This window comes from Hippopotamus amphibius, chromosome 11 (genome assembly GCF_030028045.1).
Source record: "Hippopotamus amphibius kiboko isolate mHipAmp2 chromosome 11, mHipAmp2.hap2, whole genome shotgun sequence".
NCBI lineage: Eukaryota > Metazoa > Chordata > Mammalia > Artiodactyla > Hippopotamidae > Hippopotamus > Hippopotamus amphibius.
In genome coordinates, this window is record NC_080196.1 from 62,615,653 (window position 1) to 62,633,550 (window position 17,898).

The 17,898-nt window shown below is 47.6% G+C and overlaps 1 protein-coding gene across 4 annotated transcripts in view; it reads right to left on the minus strand.

Moving 5' to 3' along the window:
- FHOD3 (formin homology 2 domain containing 3) overlaps positions 1 to 17,898 on the minus strand; it is a 475,552-nt gene that overhangs the window by 53,270 nt on the left and 404,384 nt on the right. For all 4 annotated transcript variants that reach the window (XM_057698544.1, XM_057698543.1, XM_057698545.1 and 1 more), the window contains 2 exons: positions 13,332 to 14,212; positions 268 to 426 (listed from right to left, as the gene is read on the minus strand). In XM_057698544.1, the coding sequence (XP_057554527.1) occupies positions 268 to 426; positions 13,332 to 14,212 (1,040 nt within the window). The remainder of the gene's footprint in view (positions 1 to 267; positions 427 to 13,331; positions 14,213 to 17,898) is intronic.

Consider the following 17,898-nt stretch of genomic DNA (forward strand, 5'->3'; position numbering starts at 1 on the left):
CATCGAGGTAGGCAGAGTTTGGTCAGAAGGAAGTTAGTAAATGAACCAGAGGGTGAGGGTCTCTGGACTTCCCAGGAAAAGTGGGGCTTCTTTCCCCCGAGAAGTTAAAAAAAAAAAAAAGATGTGCGAATTATTAACATAATTCAGAGTCTGGCTGAGACAGAAAAATGGCAAGCCACCCTGTGGAGAAAGTCACATTGGACACAGTAATGCTTTACATGCGCGACATTACAGAACACAAATAATGCTCCAGAGAGCTCCTCTTACCTCAATCCCTTCTTTGTTTAAGGCATATTCATCAAAATTCAAAATGGCTATCTTAATTGTTCTTGGAGGGGGCAGTACCGTCAGACCAATATTAATGGCATTGCTCCTCTTGGAATCCAGGACGATGATCTCCTGCTTTTTTCCATCTGCAGCAGTTTTCTTGTGATAAAATAAGGAGAATCCAAGATTAATGCATCATCTTTGGTCCTCTATTAAAAGCAAACTCAAGACTGACTTAGAGATGAAAACAAGTGGCCCCGATTCAGCCCAGGGAAGGACTGGCTACCGCTCAGCACAGCAGAGCACAGGGATTAGCTCCGAGCAGCTGCCAAGAGCGGGGCAGCAGTGGAACTTTGCGAGTCACACGTTACAAAATAAAATTGATTTTCCTTCAATTGGGAACAATGTGATATTTTGCAAGAAGAAAAAAAGAAAGCCTGTTTTTTTTCCATAGAAGCAGTGGAAACAGAACTCAAGCCTCTCCGAGTTCCCTTCCTGCGGGCTGTGAGGTGTTGGAATGTGCCTTGGTTGGCCCTGGGGCGTGTGGTGTGTGCCCGGAGATGCAGAAAGCTCGTCCATGCACCAAGGAACCAGAGGGGAATCCTACATCACTGGCCAGTCAGCCCCTCTGCATCTCGGGGGCTCCTCTCATCCCTCCAATGTCCTCCTCCCCAACACCTGAGCACTTCCGCCTCTCCTGCCACACTCAGCCAGCTGGGTGGCTGCTAACTGGGTGGGTGAAGAGGAGTGAGGGATAAACAGGGAAAGAGGCCAAGGAGGGGGACAGGTGTCCCCACAGAGCCCTGGTGTGTGTGGCCTCGCTGCTGGCCTGACATCCTCGGGGCAGTCCCTGTGGCCAGCCCAGGGCTGGCACATGGCCAGAAGCCAGGAAGGGTGTGAGGTGCTGAGCCAATGCTCGCCTCTGGCCTGGGCTGTGACGACAAGGCCCCCAGCTTTCCCCTTCAGCCCTCGGGAAGCCAAGGGCAGGCAGCAACCAGGACAGGTGGAGGCGGGCCGGTCAGCCAGCTCCCTGGGCTGCACAGCTTCCCTTGAGGCCACGGGGCTGGGGGGAGGATGATTTTGATTCATGAAACAAGTCTGGGGTGACAAGGATGGATAAGACCTGTTCGGCAAGGTGGTGAGGTGTGCTTACCGTGGGAGGGGCCCAGCTGCAGGGTAACTAACGCACCTGGTGGTGGAGTGGTCAGGGTCTGGAGAAGCTGCCACTTGAGCCGGACTCTAAAGACTATCTAGGAATAACCTGGGGCTGGGGGAGAAGGGGAGGAGAGGAGAAGTGCCTTTGTCTGGTTCTAGGGAACCGCCAGGGATGAAGATGGAGGTTTAGGGGCCACGTGGCGGGGGAACCCCCCTGCAGCCAGGCCCCAGCTGAGCAGCGGACAGCCGCTCAACATCAGTCTTCTGCACTGAGGCCTCAGCCTCTCCTCTGAGGAAGGGAACCAGGCTGGGCCTGGGAGCAGCTGAGCTGCCCTGGGGAAGCTGGCCGCTGCAGCACTGGAAGCTGGGAGCTAGGAGGGAGAAACGGCTGCAGCCCCTGAAGTCCTACGAGCCCTTCCAAACTCAATTGCTAACATTCTATTTTGAGTCCTTAAATATGCATTTGGGAATAAATTACAATTTCTTCATGAAGAAAATAACTGAAAGCATCCCAGCTGTTTGGGCGCCTGGGAGCCAGGAGGAACAATTCCCGTGGGTGTGGTCACTGGCTTGGAACCGTGAGCTCCCAGGAACACGTGGCACAAATGCACCCCCACTCTGCAGGGCAAGCTTGTCTTCTACATATTTAAGCAAATAAGCTTATCAGGAGCCCCTGAACTTTAGCTGAAATCTACTTTAAAATATTATTTTGTGTTTGGAATGCTAAGAAGGGGTGAGAAAAGGTTTGACAAAGTGCCGATTACAGGCAATGAAGAGGGACGTGACGACCTGGGATGCCCACCCTTGGGTGGGGATTGCCCATTCCTCCAGGCACTGCAGGGCACCTGCCGGACATCCATTCCCTCTTCCCTGCTCACCAACAGGACCCTGATTTTTTTCAGGCTGGTAATATGTCAGGGAAATCAATCACCTCCCTGGACCCTTTGCAGCTAAGACTGGCAGTTTGGGGTTTTATTTTCCTGATTAAAAAGAGAGAGACCCAGTGAGCCAGGATGTGAAGCCTTGAGGGACAGCAGGAAGACATCTCTTGAGCAAAAGGAATGAAGCCATGTGGATGGCAGCATGGAAGACAGAAGCAGCCTGAGACCTGGCATTGGAGCAGTAACTAGCCACAGCCAAGCTCCAGCACAGGAGGCATTTATGGGAAGGCAGAGATTCCCTGGGAATCATTAGCCCTTAGCCCCCCATCTGTAGAGTCCCTGTCATTCTAGGAGCCTGCAGAGATGCCTGAGCAGGCCCAGCCCGACTGCAGCCTTTGTGCAACTGAGAGAAAGATGCCCACCTCCAGGGAGACACACCCCATGGCAAACAGCTTGAGAGGGAAGCACCACTCAGATTTCAGCCACCCCCACACCCCCAGCCAGCATCCACGTGCAGCAAGAAACCTGCACAGACACAGGTGGTAGCTCTGAGCCTGACATGTCCTTGTCCCCATTCTCAACAGAACTCAGTTCACACCAATGGACACCCCCCACCCCGCCCATAAGTCCGGAAGAAGGCAAGCCACTGGGCATCCTGAGATAATGGGGAAGCTCTCCCCACAGATGATGATACATGTTTTCAGAGCACGTCCACCCACCCTGCGAAGGAAGGAATGAGAATTAAAGTTATATCTGAAACTGAATTGTTAAATCTCTGGATTTTATCCAAGAGGTATTTGAAATGCTCTCCTTCATAATTAAAACAGACTCCACTGGACGCTACTGACCCCTCAAGTGCCTTGGTGGCTGTTCTGCCCGAGATGAGGGGTGGGTCATGCAGGCTTGTCCAACTCTCTCCTCCCTCCCACAACAACCTGGAGCAGCGTCTGCAAGAACAAGCCAAAGTCCTCTGTGCCCGGGAGTACCTATCCACGTCTAGGGATTAGCCGTCATCGATTCTGATCCATTTCAATCCTCTCTCTGGGTCAAAGCCCCAGACCAGCAACAGTGACCTTCACTAAGCCCTTCACCTGGTCCTGTGTCTGCGTCACTGTCATCCATCCTCTTCCACAAAGCCTCTTGTGCGCCATCCTTCATTCCTGCTACCTCTACCCCGAGGCCGACTCCTGGTGCCAGTCTCCCAGGGCAGCCCACCATAGGCCTCCTGCTTCCAGCCTCTTCTCACCCCCAGTCCATCCACCCCACTCGTGCTAAGAGTCTTTCGCAGACACCCATTTCCTTATCACACTTCTCTGATCAGTGAGTCTGTGACTGTCCATTGTTTGAAATGAGAAAAATGGGAAATCGGTCAATGGTGGAAAGAGGAGATAAAGCAGATAAGACACAGTGTTCCTTGTAAAGGAGGTTAGGAAATGTTAAGTAACCCTCTAAAGGCATCTGGAAAGGAAGGGCTAAGATGTGACGGGGCAAAGGTGGAACAGGGTTGGGAGGATGACAGGAGGTGATACTTCCAGGCAGGAGATCAGAAAGTTGCTTTGTATTTTATATGAGACCAGACACATCCCCCCAGACAATACAAAAGCAAGGAAACAAAACTCCCAAACCTCCTGAAATATCAATACAGGGCCCACCTGAACGAAATCACAAAATTTTCTTGAGAGTAATAAAAGAAGAATGTGGATAAATGAGAAACATGTGTTCCTGGCTAAGAAGTCTCAATGTTGTGTGGAAGCTCATTATCTCCCATTGTAAAATTTATATATAAATAATATGTATTTAAGATGATTCTAATGAAAATCCAATAAGTTTTTTTTTGGAATTTGAAAATATTCTAAAGTTACTATGAAGGAATAGATGTGTAAAAAACCCATAAGTAGAAATATAAATAACATCTACCCACTCAGCTATAAAAACTTACTATAAAACTGATATAATTAATGTGTAGCACTGGCACTAAACAGCTACCATGACAGTACAGAATAGAATGGTGGTACAGAGAAAGCTCTCGTGCAATGATCCAGGGCGTTCCAACAAGACGGCAAGGTCAGTGAGTCACAGTCCATTAGGAAAGCCCAATTCTCATGTGGAACCAAAGAAAGTAATTTTAACTAAAAAAACAAAACGCACAGGTTAACATCAAAACAGACTAGATTGACTGACTTCTTTCTTTAAAAGAAAAAAAAAGCCAGCAGAAAGCAAGAACACAGGCTTGTGTGGGAATGGCCAAGGGCCGTCATGGCTGGAGTATGCCATGCCCTAGGAGACCCCTTTTGCTAATTTTGAGTCTCAAGACATTATCAGTGATGGTTCATGACAAACCCTGAACAGAGGCTGAGAAGCAAGCTCAGTCCTTCAAGCTTCTCTTTCTGGTTGGCAAGGCATCTTCCTATATTCATTTATTTTTTGCCTTTCTTTCATATAGATCTCACTTCCTTAAATGGTATTTCCTGAGTGCCTATTAGGCGCCAGCTCCTTGAGTGGGGACGTTTTTCATGGAGACCAATGAAAAATGTGGGGGGCCTGGATGCCACCGACAGCAATGGTAGTCCTGGAGCAAGAGGGAATGAGGGTTTCTGCCTCAATTCTTTGATGAAAGGTCAATCAGCCAAATCTTTACCCTCAGGTCTCAAGAACTCACAGGGAGAAAAGGATGCTGAGGGAGGCTCCTGTGGGTTGGGGCCCGGGTACAGGATGCTGGACCAGGGGGTGGCTAGAAGTGAAAACTGGAACAACTCTCCCTGGGGCGAGATAATTGCCCCAGCAAAAGAGAGGCAGTGAGTAGAGTGGGGGGAACCAGGGTGAGGATGTCTCTGAACATGCAACTTCCCCAAGTACATCCAGAAGTGCTCAAGGTAAAAGAGGAACTTGCTTCTTGAAGGCGCAGAGGGCACTCTGGGAAGAGGCCAGGCTCTGGTTTGCTTCCAGAAAGCCTAGTGAAGCTGAACTTCTGAGCCAAACGAGGCGGCAACACCCAGGACCTCCTTCAAAGTGACAACTCTCAGGGAGCCTCCGCATGCCAGAAGCTGCCCTTCCAGAAATACTGTCTCTGGAGACGTGCTTCAGGCTTGGATGGAATGTAGGGCCTCTGTTTGTTTTTGACTTGGCCAAGAAGACTGTAGGGAGGGGGGAGAGGGTGTAACAGCCGAAAGGCTGAGAGACAGAGGTTACCCTCTATGGAAAGAGATGCTGTCAAGGCCAGCAGAGACCTCTTAGAGAGAAGGGAAAGGAAGGAGGTCACCAAGGCAATTCAGCTCCTTTCTCCCAAGCTGTCTGAGAGGGCTGGGGGTGCAGTTCCAGGAGATAGAAGTGAGCCCCTCCAGGAGGAGCCTTCAAACAGGTGGTGCCCAAGGCCACAAGAGTTACAGAATTTCTGAGAAGCATACAGGAGGTACTCAATGTAAGCAGTGAGTGCTGCCTGCCCAGGCTTAGGGGTAAGGGCTGGGGCTTTTCTCTGCAGCCCTAGATTCACCCGGTGCTCAGCTCTCTGGGTTGCGGCCGGCTCTCTAGAACTAACCAGCTCCAAGAAGTTGGGCCCTGCAAACTCAACCACTCCACATGGCAGAAAGTCACATGCAACAGGAATATTTTGTATAACGGTTAAACCAGATATGCAGGTCCGCTCAGGGGCACTGTGGGACACCAATCCTGGTACAGAGATGGATGACCACAGCCCTTGCAGGGAGGAGACATGCATGTCAAGTTTCTGGATAGAACAAAGTATTGCCTCCAAGAACAAGCCTTTTAGAACCAGCAAGTAAGGAGACAAACTTGATTCTGAACGGTTATGGGGGTGGGTCACTGCTACGTAAGAGTGATCACAACCTGACCTCGTTCAGTATCCTGAGGACAAGACCATCACTTCCTCTCATAATCATTCAGTTATGGAAAAGAGAAGGGTGAGTATCCAGGCAGCAGTTAGGAAAAGGTGGAAAGGAAAACTTTAATGCTAAATAGTAGTCATTAAGCTTAAAGGCTAATTTAAAATCTCACATTGGAATCTCAGGTGAGTCAAGTGAGAAAAAGGGTAAGAAATCAACAGCATAAAAAAGGACAGACCGGTTAACACAGCACACAAGCACATTCTCCCCTGTTGCACTGGGTCTACTCAACAACCCTGAGAGTTGAGTAGACCTGGGAGGTCAGGCACACAGGATCAGGCCTGGTTTCTTTTCCTCCCCCTGTAATCAAAAAGAGGCTCAGAGAGGTTGACCGACTTGCTCAAGGTCACACAGTTACAGGTAGAGAGTCCAGACTAAATGAAATTTAAAATTGCAGTAGTAAAGCATACAGATCATTGAGGAGAGAAAGTCTTTTTTAAAAATGGCAAGATTTAAAAATCCCCAAGGGAAGAGCACGAAGAAGTGTTCAAACGTGAACTTGAAAGTAGCTGAAACAAAACGGAATCCAGAGATCACATGAACCAGCAGCCTTGAAGGGCAACTGAACAGAATCCAGAGCAGCAAGTCACCCAGGGGGGTCAGCTGGGGTCTGACCCATGCACAGCATGGTGACCTTGGCAATTCACTGAACTTCTCTGTGCCTCGTGTCCTCTCTGGGACCCGATCTCGCAGGGTTTGTCATGAGGATGAAATGAGACAATGCGTGTAAATGAGTGAGAACAAGGCTTGGCCCCTGGTAAGCAGGACAAGTGTCTGCTGGGACCATTAGAATCGTCTTACTGGTATTGATACATGTAAAGTACTTAGGGCAATACCTGGAAAATAGTGATAAGAATTAACCCTTAGCTCTTTTCACTACCAGTGACTCCCTCCCCCACCTTTGTTTTAATCATTTTTAACCTCATGACATTGTATTTTAAAAATCTATGGTTTACCGATGTGTATTTATCATAACAAATGCATCTACCATGTTTACTGATCAAAGGCACTGACATAAACGGGAGTGTCAGATCAGAGAAGTGTCTCCACCCCGAATAGTGATAATTCCAGGAAACAGTGCAGGGACTTGATTCCAGGGACATGCACAACTTGCCTGGGGCTTCCTGAAGGCCTGAAAAGAGCTTGTGGGTGTTCATTAGAGTCTGCGCAGAGCTCCGGGCACACGCAGGGTAACTGCAGTGGGACGCAGATGTAGTAAATGAGCAGCCTGGAGGGGTCCTGACAATCTCCTTGCAAAGGAGATGGCAGTGAGCATCTTGGTTTCTGTTTTTAAGGAGAATACTGTGGTGATTTCCACATGCCAAATTGCCTCTGAGGCTAACAGACTGGACTCCAGGACTGATGGAAAGGGGCGTCCTGGAGAAAGAACAGGAAATTCTCCTTCTTTGCCAGGAGACATGCCTGCCTCCATGGCTGAGGGCAGAATGGGCAAACATTAAGTCACCACCTCTGACTGGGAGAAACTCAACATTATTTCTCTGAGGAGGAAACACGTCTGATCAACCTACTGACACTTTCTAAAGGAAAACCAGGAAAATGCAGTTTACTTAGACCAGTGCCTTCAGTTTTGAGCGCACAAGAGGATCCCCAGGGGCACTTTTAAACAACAGAAATGCCTGGGTTCCATCCTCAGAAATCCTGAACTCCTTGGTCTGCAGCAGGCGCAGGGTCACAGAACTTTAAAAGAATTGAGTGTAACCAGAGTCACTGATTTAGATTCTTAAGAAGTTGAAAGGCTTGAGACAGGATTGTTGGGTGAGGAGAAAGCTGTTCTTTCAGAAAGAAGAAAACAATTTAAAAATAGGAAACAGTACGCAGGGATAAGAGAACGTTTCTTAGGATACAAAAATGGGGTCCTCTCATTCAAAGATGCAGCAAGGTCTAGTCCTGCCATTTTCATGAATGATGTGGGATAACATCTCCACAACTAGAGACGATGCAGGAAGTTTTCACTGATGTTAAAATGAACCTGACCCCCAACAAATGCCAAGGTCATCCCAGCACCAGAAGCTGAGCTATCAGTGAGCAAGGAACCGTCCTTCTACACTCAGGGGTTAATGAGCTTTGTGAGGCTCTGGGGTTGAGCACAGCAGACTCCTGAAGACACGGGCACACACTGTGCCACAGCTAACACCATGCAGCCAGATCACGGGTGTGGTCCTTGGACATACACAGAAAACCATGTTCCACTTCTGCATGCCGTCACAGGGCTTCTGCCTTGGCGCGCCGTGATAAGACGGCCAAGGTCCAGACAAGGGCCACCGTGAAGGCACAAACTTCCACGTGGGAGGAGAGGACGAAATGAGCAGAGATGGGGGGAGCGTGAGCAAGGACGGTGGAGGCTCGCAGCCCAGGCAGGTGGACAGGGCGTGCCTTTCAGAATCTTCTGAAATGCCGCTGCGGAGGACCACCCCTTTGACTTTTTAAAGAGTAATTTTACTAGAAATAAAGGATGCAATTTTTAAAAAGTGGATAGTCAGCACAAAGAACTTGTCATCCCAGAGGGTGCTGTGACTGAAAATAGAAACTGGGCTAAGGACATGATTTATTAAGAGAGCGCAGAGTCTTGGAGAATACCACTAAGTTTGAGAGTATTTCCATGAAAGGCGACTGACCTCTCAAAACGCTTTTCAGCATCGTGGCCACAGACCCTGGGGCTGGCTCAGCAAGGCACAAGTTCTAGAAATGGTAAATCATCCCTCCTCGATCCCTGCTAACTGCCAAAAGAGTGACGCCACAGGATATTTTCAAAACTGTCCGTTGAGAAAGCGACAATGACAGTGACGCCACGATACAGATGTCATGAAGATGTGATCGCTGTGCAACCTTCCTAAGTGCTGTAACGAGGGGGACAGCCATTTACGTGGGAAAGCATTAAGGCAGAAGACAAAACAACAACAAAAAGCCAACGAAACCTAAATAAAACCTGCAGATCTTCAGTTAGGAATACAGTTTCTGAGGAACTGGCCAGAATAGGATTGCTTGTGGTAAGTTTAGGGAAAAAATTGTTAATCTCCCACATTTGCCCTTTGCGGCTTTTACAGCAGAGGCCAACTGTAAAACAGTTACATTTCCAGTGTTAATGTGGTTTATTTAGTACCCTAACCAGGAGACTTTAGAGAGGGGAAGGGAGTACTCTTAATATGTATGCTGGGACCCCCCCGCATATACCAGGACCGTACTGGATACACTAGGGTGTGTGATCATCCCAGATAAGCCCCGGAGTTAGGTTTGGAATTTCCAGGTAGAATTCAGGTTTTCTGAGGGTGCTGTTAAATGAAACAACATACTCCGTTATGACCTGAACTTGAATGTAAGGTAGGAAGATTTTCCTCTCTTCTCAGGAGAATAAAATGCAGTTGCGGGTGGCGGGGGGAGTCAACGTAGAGAGTGATGGTGGGAACAATGCCCCCCCCCCCCACTGGTGCCTCATTTTTCACTTTGAATCAATGGTTCACAACTTTGGCTGAGTCCCTGGGGAGATTTTCAAAATAACCCCGGCTGGAGCTTACCCCAGACCAATAAATCACCATCTCTGGATTTTCTTAAAAAGTCTCTGCTAATAGTTTCTGATATATTTCAAAAGTTCAAGGTAAATAAAGTCGAACAAATTTCTCCAAATCCATTCCAGAGCCCCCTCCCCATCACAGAGCAATGAACCCAGGTGAGCAGACAGCAGTGAGTCCCCAAAGAGGAAATTAGGCCCCTTCTTTCTTCTGGGCCCCTCTCCCGCTCAACACCTTTCATGATCTCCCTGGATCTGGGGATACAGAAGCTGCCCTTTGGGAGCAAGAGGGACTTGACTGTCCTGGATTAGGCACATGGGTTGGAAGGCCACTTCCTGGGGCTCCTCAGGGTGATGTCAAGTCCATGGAGGGTATCTGCCCACCCCTCAGCAGCTTTCTGCCCTGACATTCTACTCTGGAGTCATTTTAACCATCTCTTATGCTATTCTCCACATCTTAGACCAGCAGAAGAAACACAGCATGATGAAATTTCATGCATGATTTCTGCTTTTTCCTCAAAATATAATTAAAATCATCTTAAATATATATATATATATTTCTGCTATATACATACATATATATATATATATATCCTGCTGAGAGAGAAAAGTAGATCCATCTCCAGAAACTATTTGGAAAGGAAATCAAAAAGCACATCTTGGACTTCTCTGGTGGCACAGTGGTTAAGAATCCACCTGCCAACGAAGGGGACATGGGTTCGATCCCTGGTCCAGGAAGATCCCACATGCCGTGGAGCAACTAAGCCCGTGCACCACAACTACTGAGCTTGTGCTCTAGAGCCCTCGAACCACAACTATTGAGCCCATGTGCCACAACTATTGAAGCTCACGCGCCTAGAGCCCATTCTCCACAAGAGAAGCCACCGCAATGAGAAACCTGCACACTGCAATGAAGCGTAGCCGCCACTCGCTGCGACTAGAGAATGCATGTGTGCAGCAATGAAGACCCAAGGCAGCCAAAAATAAATTAATTTTTTTAAAAAAGCACATCTCTCTGTTCTTATCATTTCCATTAAGTGGTCACCCCAGACTTGGATCTGCCACATGACTCTTTACTGGTGACTCGGATGGTCATAACTATGCCCTGTAAGTCTGCTCTGGTGTAAGTTTTCTGATGGAAACTACAGTTGATTCCCTTTGCTCTGTGCTGTCTTTGTGAAGTCTATTTTGTTTTTGATGCACTTTATTGTGTTTAATGAAAAACTTCTCATGAGCCAGAATTCAGAAGTGGCTGTTTACAGCTGTTTTATGAAAATCACAGTCAAGGATTAGAAACAGAAGTGAAATTGGTTATATCTGTATTAGTCCACATATCAGATTCAACTCTCCAATGTGCATTCTCACTGTTTGTAATATTCATAAATTAGCCCCTACTCACATTTCCTAGCCTTCCACAATGGGCTCCCGGGTCCCACTGTAGAACATTCTGGAATCAGTTTGGTAAACTTTTCAATACATTACTTTCCTCTTAGGCTCTCGCTTTATAAAAACTAGGCAAACATTTCTCCTTTAGCTGGGCAATAAAGGATTTTAAGAGGTTGCCACCTACTTCAAGCAAGAATGGAACTCCGGGCTACTGAGATGACACCAACCAGACTCTTACCACCGATCACAGTGGGACCAAGAGAAGGAGGGGGGGAGGTGAACCCATTTTGGGTCTTCTCAAGGAAGCATTTAACTTTGACATTTCCTTTGTAAAAATGAAGTGAGATGTGCCTTCACTGACAAACTGCTACTCTTTTATTCCTCCCACCCCGAGTCAAGAGCCAGCCTCCCTCTAGCAACCTCCGAGGCTGAAGAGCAACCAGGGGAGGCCCAGAGGGTCTAGGCAGCCACACGGGAAGAAGGATGAAGGCGACGGGCCAACCAGATCAGGGGGCTAGAGCATGGAGGGAGCGAGGGCACCTCCTGGGTAACTCCCGGCCACCATGTCTGCGTTTCAACCCCACCAGGCCAGTCTTCTCCCAAATGCCAGGCGTGACGGTAAGAACTGAAGGCAGCATGAGGGTGGCTCATCACCACACACGACCAGTCCTGGGAAGTCAGGACACTGAGACACTGAGAACAGGTGTCCAGCATCACTTCCCCTGGTGTCATTTTCAAGAGAGGACAAGTGGGGGTCTACTTCCAGTTGCAGAAAAGGGCTGATGGCATGATCTTCTGTACCGGATCCTAGCAGTTTGATTTGTAAACAGGAGAAAACTTTAATTCTGACTTGGGGGTGGAGTGGGCTGGAAATGGTTTAATTCACATCCTTGCTGGGACTGGGCAGAAATCAACGCGAGGGTAAAGGCCAACTCAGGAAGAGCAGCAGGTACATCTACGCCGCCACCCTGGCCACCCAGCACAGGATTTAACAGGACCCAATACAACTCCAACCTAGCCTTTTAGCATCACATCACACAGTGGGGACAGGCGCTAACTCCATCACTTGGGTCCTTGTCTGGAGGACACTTGTCCTGAGGATGCTGCACATATACTTTGATTCAAAAATCGGTGCCTGATTGGCAGGTCAGGGAGCCCAACGCAGGCATCTTTATACTCACCCAAAATGATGCTAAATGGAGCAACCCATGGAGCTGGCATTAATTCATGATAATAAGTTCTTGCATGTTTACTCTAACTATACAAAGTATTTTCTCTTACCCCTAATTCCTGAGAAGAGAAGATAGTCTTAAACCTGTTTTAAAACTGTAATATACACAGAATCACAAGAGTTTTTTTAAAAAAACAAAAACAGTTCTTTATGTAAAGGAGACTCTATTAATGCAGTGAATCATGAGAAATAAAATCTGTGATCTAGTGTCATGCAGCCTCTTCATCCGTGTTCATTAGCCACGACTTTACCTTTGATGTCCAGTAACTTCACGTACAGAGTTTTCCATTTATATAAGTGGATACAACATCTCTGTTAAAAATACCACAGCAGCAATGCCTACAGGGTTCTCAAACATCTATGAAAAATAAGAAATCTAGATACATGTGTAATGTTTACAGGATGCTAACTCTTTGGTTATTTGGAAATATCTAGATAGTTGTAGCATGCTGACTCAGGGGATTATCTGAAGAAATGCCACGTGGATTACCACCTGTGTGAAAGCATTGTGTGGTTAAAGCTGAGGTTCAACTTACGACTATCAACCATAATCAACAAAGGTTAAGTGTAAATAAACACATCCCCTGGATGAAGTCGGTGTGTTTGATTAATTAGCAAGCCTACTTTCCTCTAGTGAATGTCAACATCTGCTGTTGGGCCATACTCAAATTCCCTGGGTAACCCTTTTGTTTTTTCCTCCAGGTTATTGGGTTCTTTGAAAGCTATTTTGCCTATTGGTGTTAATAAGCTGCTGTCCACGTTAGCAGTGATGGGTCCCTTACTCATTTAGCTCACGACTAGCACGTGGCACAGGGAGTACTACATTCAAGGTCAGATTTTTACAGCGACTGCCTTTTTTTTTTTTTTTTTTTAGCAAAGAGCAAGAACACCACGAAGGGCATTTTATATACAACAAATCTCTGCGTGCTACCCAACAGCTGAAAGTAACTCTGCAAATCAAGAGGCATGCTGGATGCTAGCGGTACCTTGGAGACGGACAGTTCCTTCGATTTAGACTCAAACAGGTGCTCCAGCTTGGAAGTGTCCACCTTAATAGGTTCCAGTTTCGACCACAGGAATTCTCTGCAGCGGCCGTTGTTCTTACACGGCCACTCAAAAGGCCGCACTTCATTCCAGAAGAGACGGATGGTCTTCTTTTTCTTGGTGAATGCTGGTTGACCCCTGGGTACCTGGGGCCACCCTAAGCCCTGAGGAGCATTGAATACTGGAGGCGGAGCCAATAAATTACCGGGGACCGGAGGGGGGGGCAGACCGTCCAATAGGGGTGGAGGGGGCGGGGGCGGCAAACCCAGAAAGGTGGGCGGGGGCGGGGGAGGCGGCCCCGGGGCCTCCCTGGGACCCAGGTCCACGTCCAGGACGTCAATGTCGTCCTCCTCCCCCAGGTCAGTGAAATCCATGTCTTGGATTCTGAGCTCTCTCGGATTGGCCATGAGCTGGTCCCAGATGTAGTCAGATTCCGTCTTGGGCGGTGCCGGAGGCTTCTCTGTGACCTTGTCATTGGGCTCCGCGTCGGGGGAGATGGACCCTCTCCCTAGGTCGCCGCTGTTGAATTTCTCAGCAAAGGCTTTCACGCTGCCCCGGTTGTCCAGACAGCCAACGTCCACCTTCCTGATGCTCTCATCCTGGGCCAGAGAGTTGGCCTGCAGGGTGGATATACGGCTGGCCAGGCTGGCGACCGCCTCCGCCCCTGGAGCGGTCCTCTCGGTCTCCCCCTCCCCCTTCTCCTCGTCATCCGTGGGCTTTCTGTTATGCGCATACAGCATGTCCAGCATGAACCGTTTGCTGGTGAGGATGTCGCCACACTGCTCATTTACACCGGCATCCTGAACGCCTGAGGACCACAAACCTGAAAGTACACAGGGCGAGAAAAATGAGATGTGGCACCAGCCTTTAACTTAACCATGAGAAAACCAACTAGGCAGTATGTGGGCATTACACACAACGTGATTCAGGAAGACACGGAAATAAAGCAATTGAAGAGGAAGGGGGTCATGGCTGACCAGATGCTCTTGACCAGAAAGATGCTACATCAAAGCCCCAATGATCCACTCTAGGACTCAAGACTCTTGCAGGTGTGATACCACTTGTGCCTCTGGTCTAGGCTCATGGGAAGAATTCTCCTCACCTTTCCTGCCTACCCATGACAGGTGGGCAGGACCCATCCAGGGTAACTAAGAGGCTTCTGCCCTAACTACACACCGGGAGGCAAGGAAATGCTCCGTCACCCACGGCAGGTGTTGGAAAGCCTGCAGAGTTATCCTTCTTTCTCCCCCTACTTCACCTCTGCACCAGTGCAGCCAAAGCATCTAGAGAAATGCACAGACTATGCCACTGGTCACACTTTAAGTCCACAGTCTTCAGGAGACCCTTGATGCTGCCTGGCAGCCCCACCCATGACCTCTCCTAGATGACTTTTCACATACCTCCTTTCTCCTCTGTCCTCCTCCACTCATCTCATCCTCTGAGAGCATGGCCTTCCTTCCTGTTTCAAAACCTTAACAGGCAAAGTCAGAGGAGATCTTCCAGGGCCTCCATTCTGCCTCCACGTACCCACCTGCACCGGAACCCTGGCTGTGGCCTCTGTCCTGTGGCTACTCATCAACCATCCTCTTGGCGGGGGGGTCAACCATTCCACTCCAGCAATTCTCTGTCCTGAATCTCCCATGATCCTCCCACTAGGCCTTCCTACTGGCATGTAAACACGGTATAATTTCATCCATTGAACAAAAACAAAAAACTTCACTTGATTCTACTTATCCCTTCAGCTAGAATCCAAAATTTCCCCTCTCTTTCAAAGTACAGCTGCCCTTGTAGCAAGTGCTTGATGATTATTTATAGAATTTGTTAAGCAATTAATATGATTAAGTTTAACTTAGTGGCAAAAAAAAATTACTACAAAAGTAAGATGACGTGTCAGCAATTACCTAGGTAATTAAGCAGGATTTGTCTGAATCTAAATCCTCTGACATTTTCACTTCATAGTTATTTGTCTTAATGAGGATATCAATAACCACTCTTGTTATTTAAGTTATGTAATGAGATGAAGAGGGGAAAGTTATGATTCCCTTTATAAAATTTTATTTCAAGACAGGCTAAGTCAATCCATCATAATTATATTTTCAATCTTGTCCCATTCTTAGTTCCTCATCTAAAGAACTTCAAGAGATGTTTGTACTCTTATTATTGAATTTTAAGAGTTCTTTATGTATATTAAATACCAGATATATCATTGGAAAAAAAAAGTACAGCTGCTTATAAGAGTTGTTTTGCTGTCTCCAATTTCTCTCTTCACTCTCTCTTGAACCCAGTCTAACGAAGCTTTTGCTCCCCTTCAAAGATGCTGCTTTCTGGGTACCCGATGACCTTCCTGTTGCGCTAGACGCAGCTGTCACTCCTCATCCCTGACTTACATCCTTCACTTGACCTCCAAGACATTACGCTTACCTGCTTTGCTTCCTTCCTTTTGGCTGCTCCTTCTCAGTCTCCTGTGTTGGTTCCTCCTTATCTTTAACCTTTAAGTGTCTGTGGACCTCGTCTCTCCACCTGCACTCACTTTCTTAGCATCTCATCCAGTCGCAGGACTTTAAAGAGCACCTTCTGCCCTCCCTCCCATCCACTCACCAAACCTGCTTCTGCAGTCATTTCCTACCTTGGACACGGCTACTTCATCCTTCTTGCTGCCAGTTCCAAAAGCCTCAGAGTCATCCTTGACTTTTATCCTGTTCTTTCACCCCACACAGAAGGGCATGCTGTGAGCTAAATCTTCACGTTACATCCAGAATCCAACCACTTTTCTCACCACCACCCCTGCCACAACCCTGGTCCAGACCAGCGTGGTTTCTTGCCAACAGTATTGCAGGGGAGCCCGTAGCTGGTCTCAGCTTCCACTCTCAGCCCCCTGCAGTCAGTTCTCGACACCACAGCCACATGATGTGCTACAATGTCTGATCATATCTTTCTGCTCAAAGTCTTCTAATGGTGCCATATCGCACTGAGTCCTGTCAATGTTCACAAGCCATGTGTGATCCCACCTTAATTTTCTTTCCTCCCCTATCACTGCCTAGACCACTGCCGCTACCCCAGATACACACACGTGAACCTCTTCAGCTATAGCAGCTCCTTGACATGCCTGGAACTCACCAGGTGTGAAGTGACCCAGCCTCAGGATCTCTGCCCCGCCTCAGACAAACCCAGGTAATCACATAATTTGCTTCTCAACTTCCTTTAGGTCTTTGCTCAAATAGTATCTTCCCAGTGAAATCTTCCCTGACCACCTTATTTAAAGTTGTGCAAACCTCCCCCTCCCCCACACTGTTTATCATCCTTTCCTGCTTTATTTCCTACCCGAGCACTTCTGACTGCCTAATCATCCACACATTTTCCTTTCTGATTTTATTGCTGCCTTTGCCCCATCACTGGAAGGATTATAATTGCTTGTTAAGCTGTGTTTTTCCTTGGAATGTAAACTCCACGAGAGCAGGGATTTGGGCTTGTTTTGTTCCCTGTTGTATCCCCAGCATCTAGGATGAATGAATGAATGAATGAATGGTCAGGAATGTTACCCCTGAGTTTGCTTCCTAAGGGCCAGCAGGGCTGTGCAGTGGGCGTTTCAGGATGTGAGATACCCAGGGCCTCTGTGGATACTTGTTTGGGGAGGCAGCAGGAGACCTAGGCTGTGGACACGAGCATCAGGAGCTTTCTTTCTACCAAAGGAGAAGAGCAGGACACTGGTCTCTCCCACGTGGCTGTGCTATCATCTTCGAGGAGGTATTTACTGGGGAAGCACAAAGGCCCCCGGTGCTCTGTTTTTTCCAGTGTAGCTTTGTCCTCTATGCTCTGCTCAACAGTGGTCTAAGCTCACCAAGCGACTACCACCAGAACAAAGAGCTCTTGAGCCCTTTTGTAGATTTCACAAACAAAATACACTTAGGCAATAACCAGCATCAAAAAGAGAGGACGTGGCATTTAAGGACACGATGGAAAAATCTCCACAGCTGGTCAGACAGTCCTGTAAATAGGGAGACTGCTTTGATGCCAGGAGGCTGCGGCAGATAAAGTGACCGAGTCTCTCTCAATAGACTGCCTCACTCTCTCCATTTATTGGGAAATGCTGGCAATTTCTTATTTTGGCAACAGGGAAAAGAGCACAATCAGGTAATATCTTAGATGCTGGTTTTCTCATTTACTTTCTTCACTCATTTAGGTCTTCTTTAATCATTATGTAGGGTGCTTCTTTGTCCCTAGTAATTTCCTTTGCTCTGAAGTTTACTTTATCTGATATTAATATAGACATTCCGGCTTTTCTTTGATTAATGTTGGCATGATATCTTTTCCCAACTTTTAAGTTTCCATCTGCCCATGTCATTACGTTTGAAATGAGTTTTGTATAGACAGCACGTAGTTGGGTTGTGTTTTTATCCACTCTGCAAATCTCTTTTAATTGATATGTTAGGGCTTAAGTCTGCTGTTTTATTTGTTTTGTTTGATCCCTTTGTTTCAGTTTCTGTTTCTCCTTTCTTGGTCTTGGGTGGA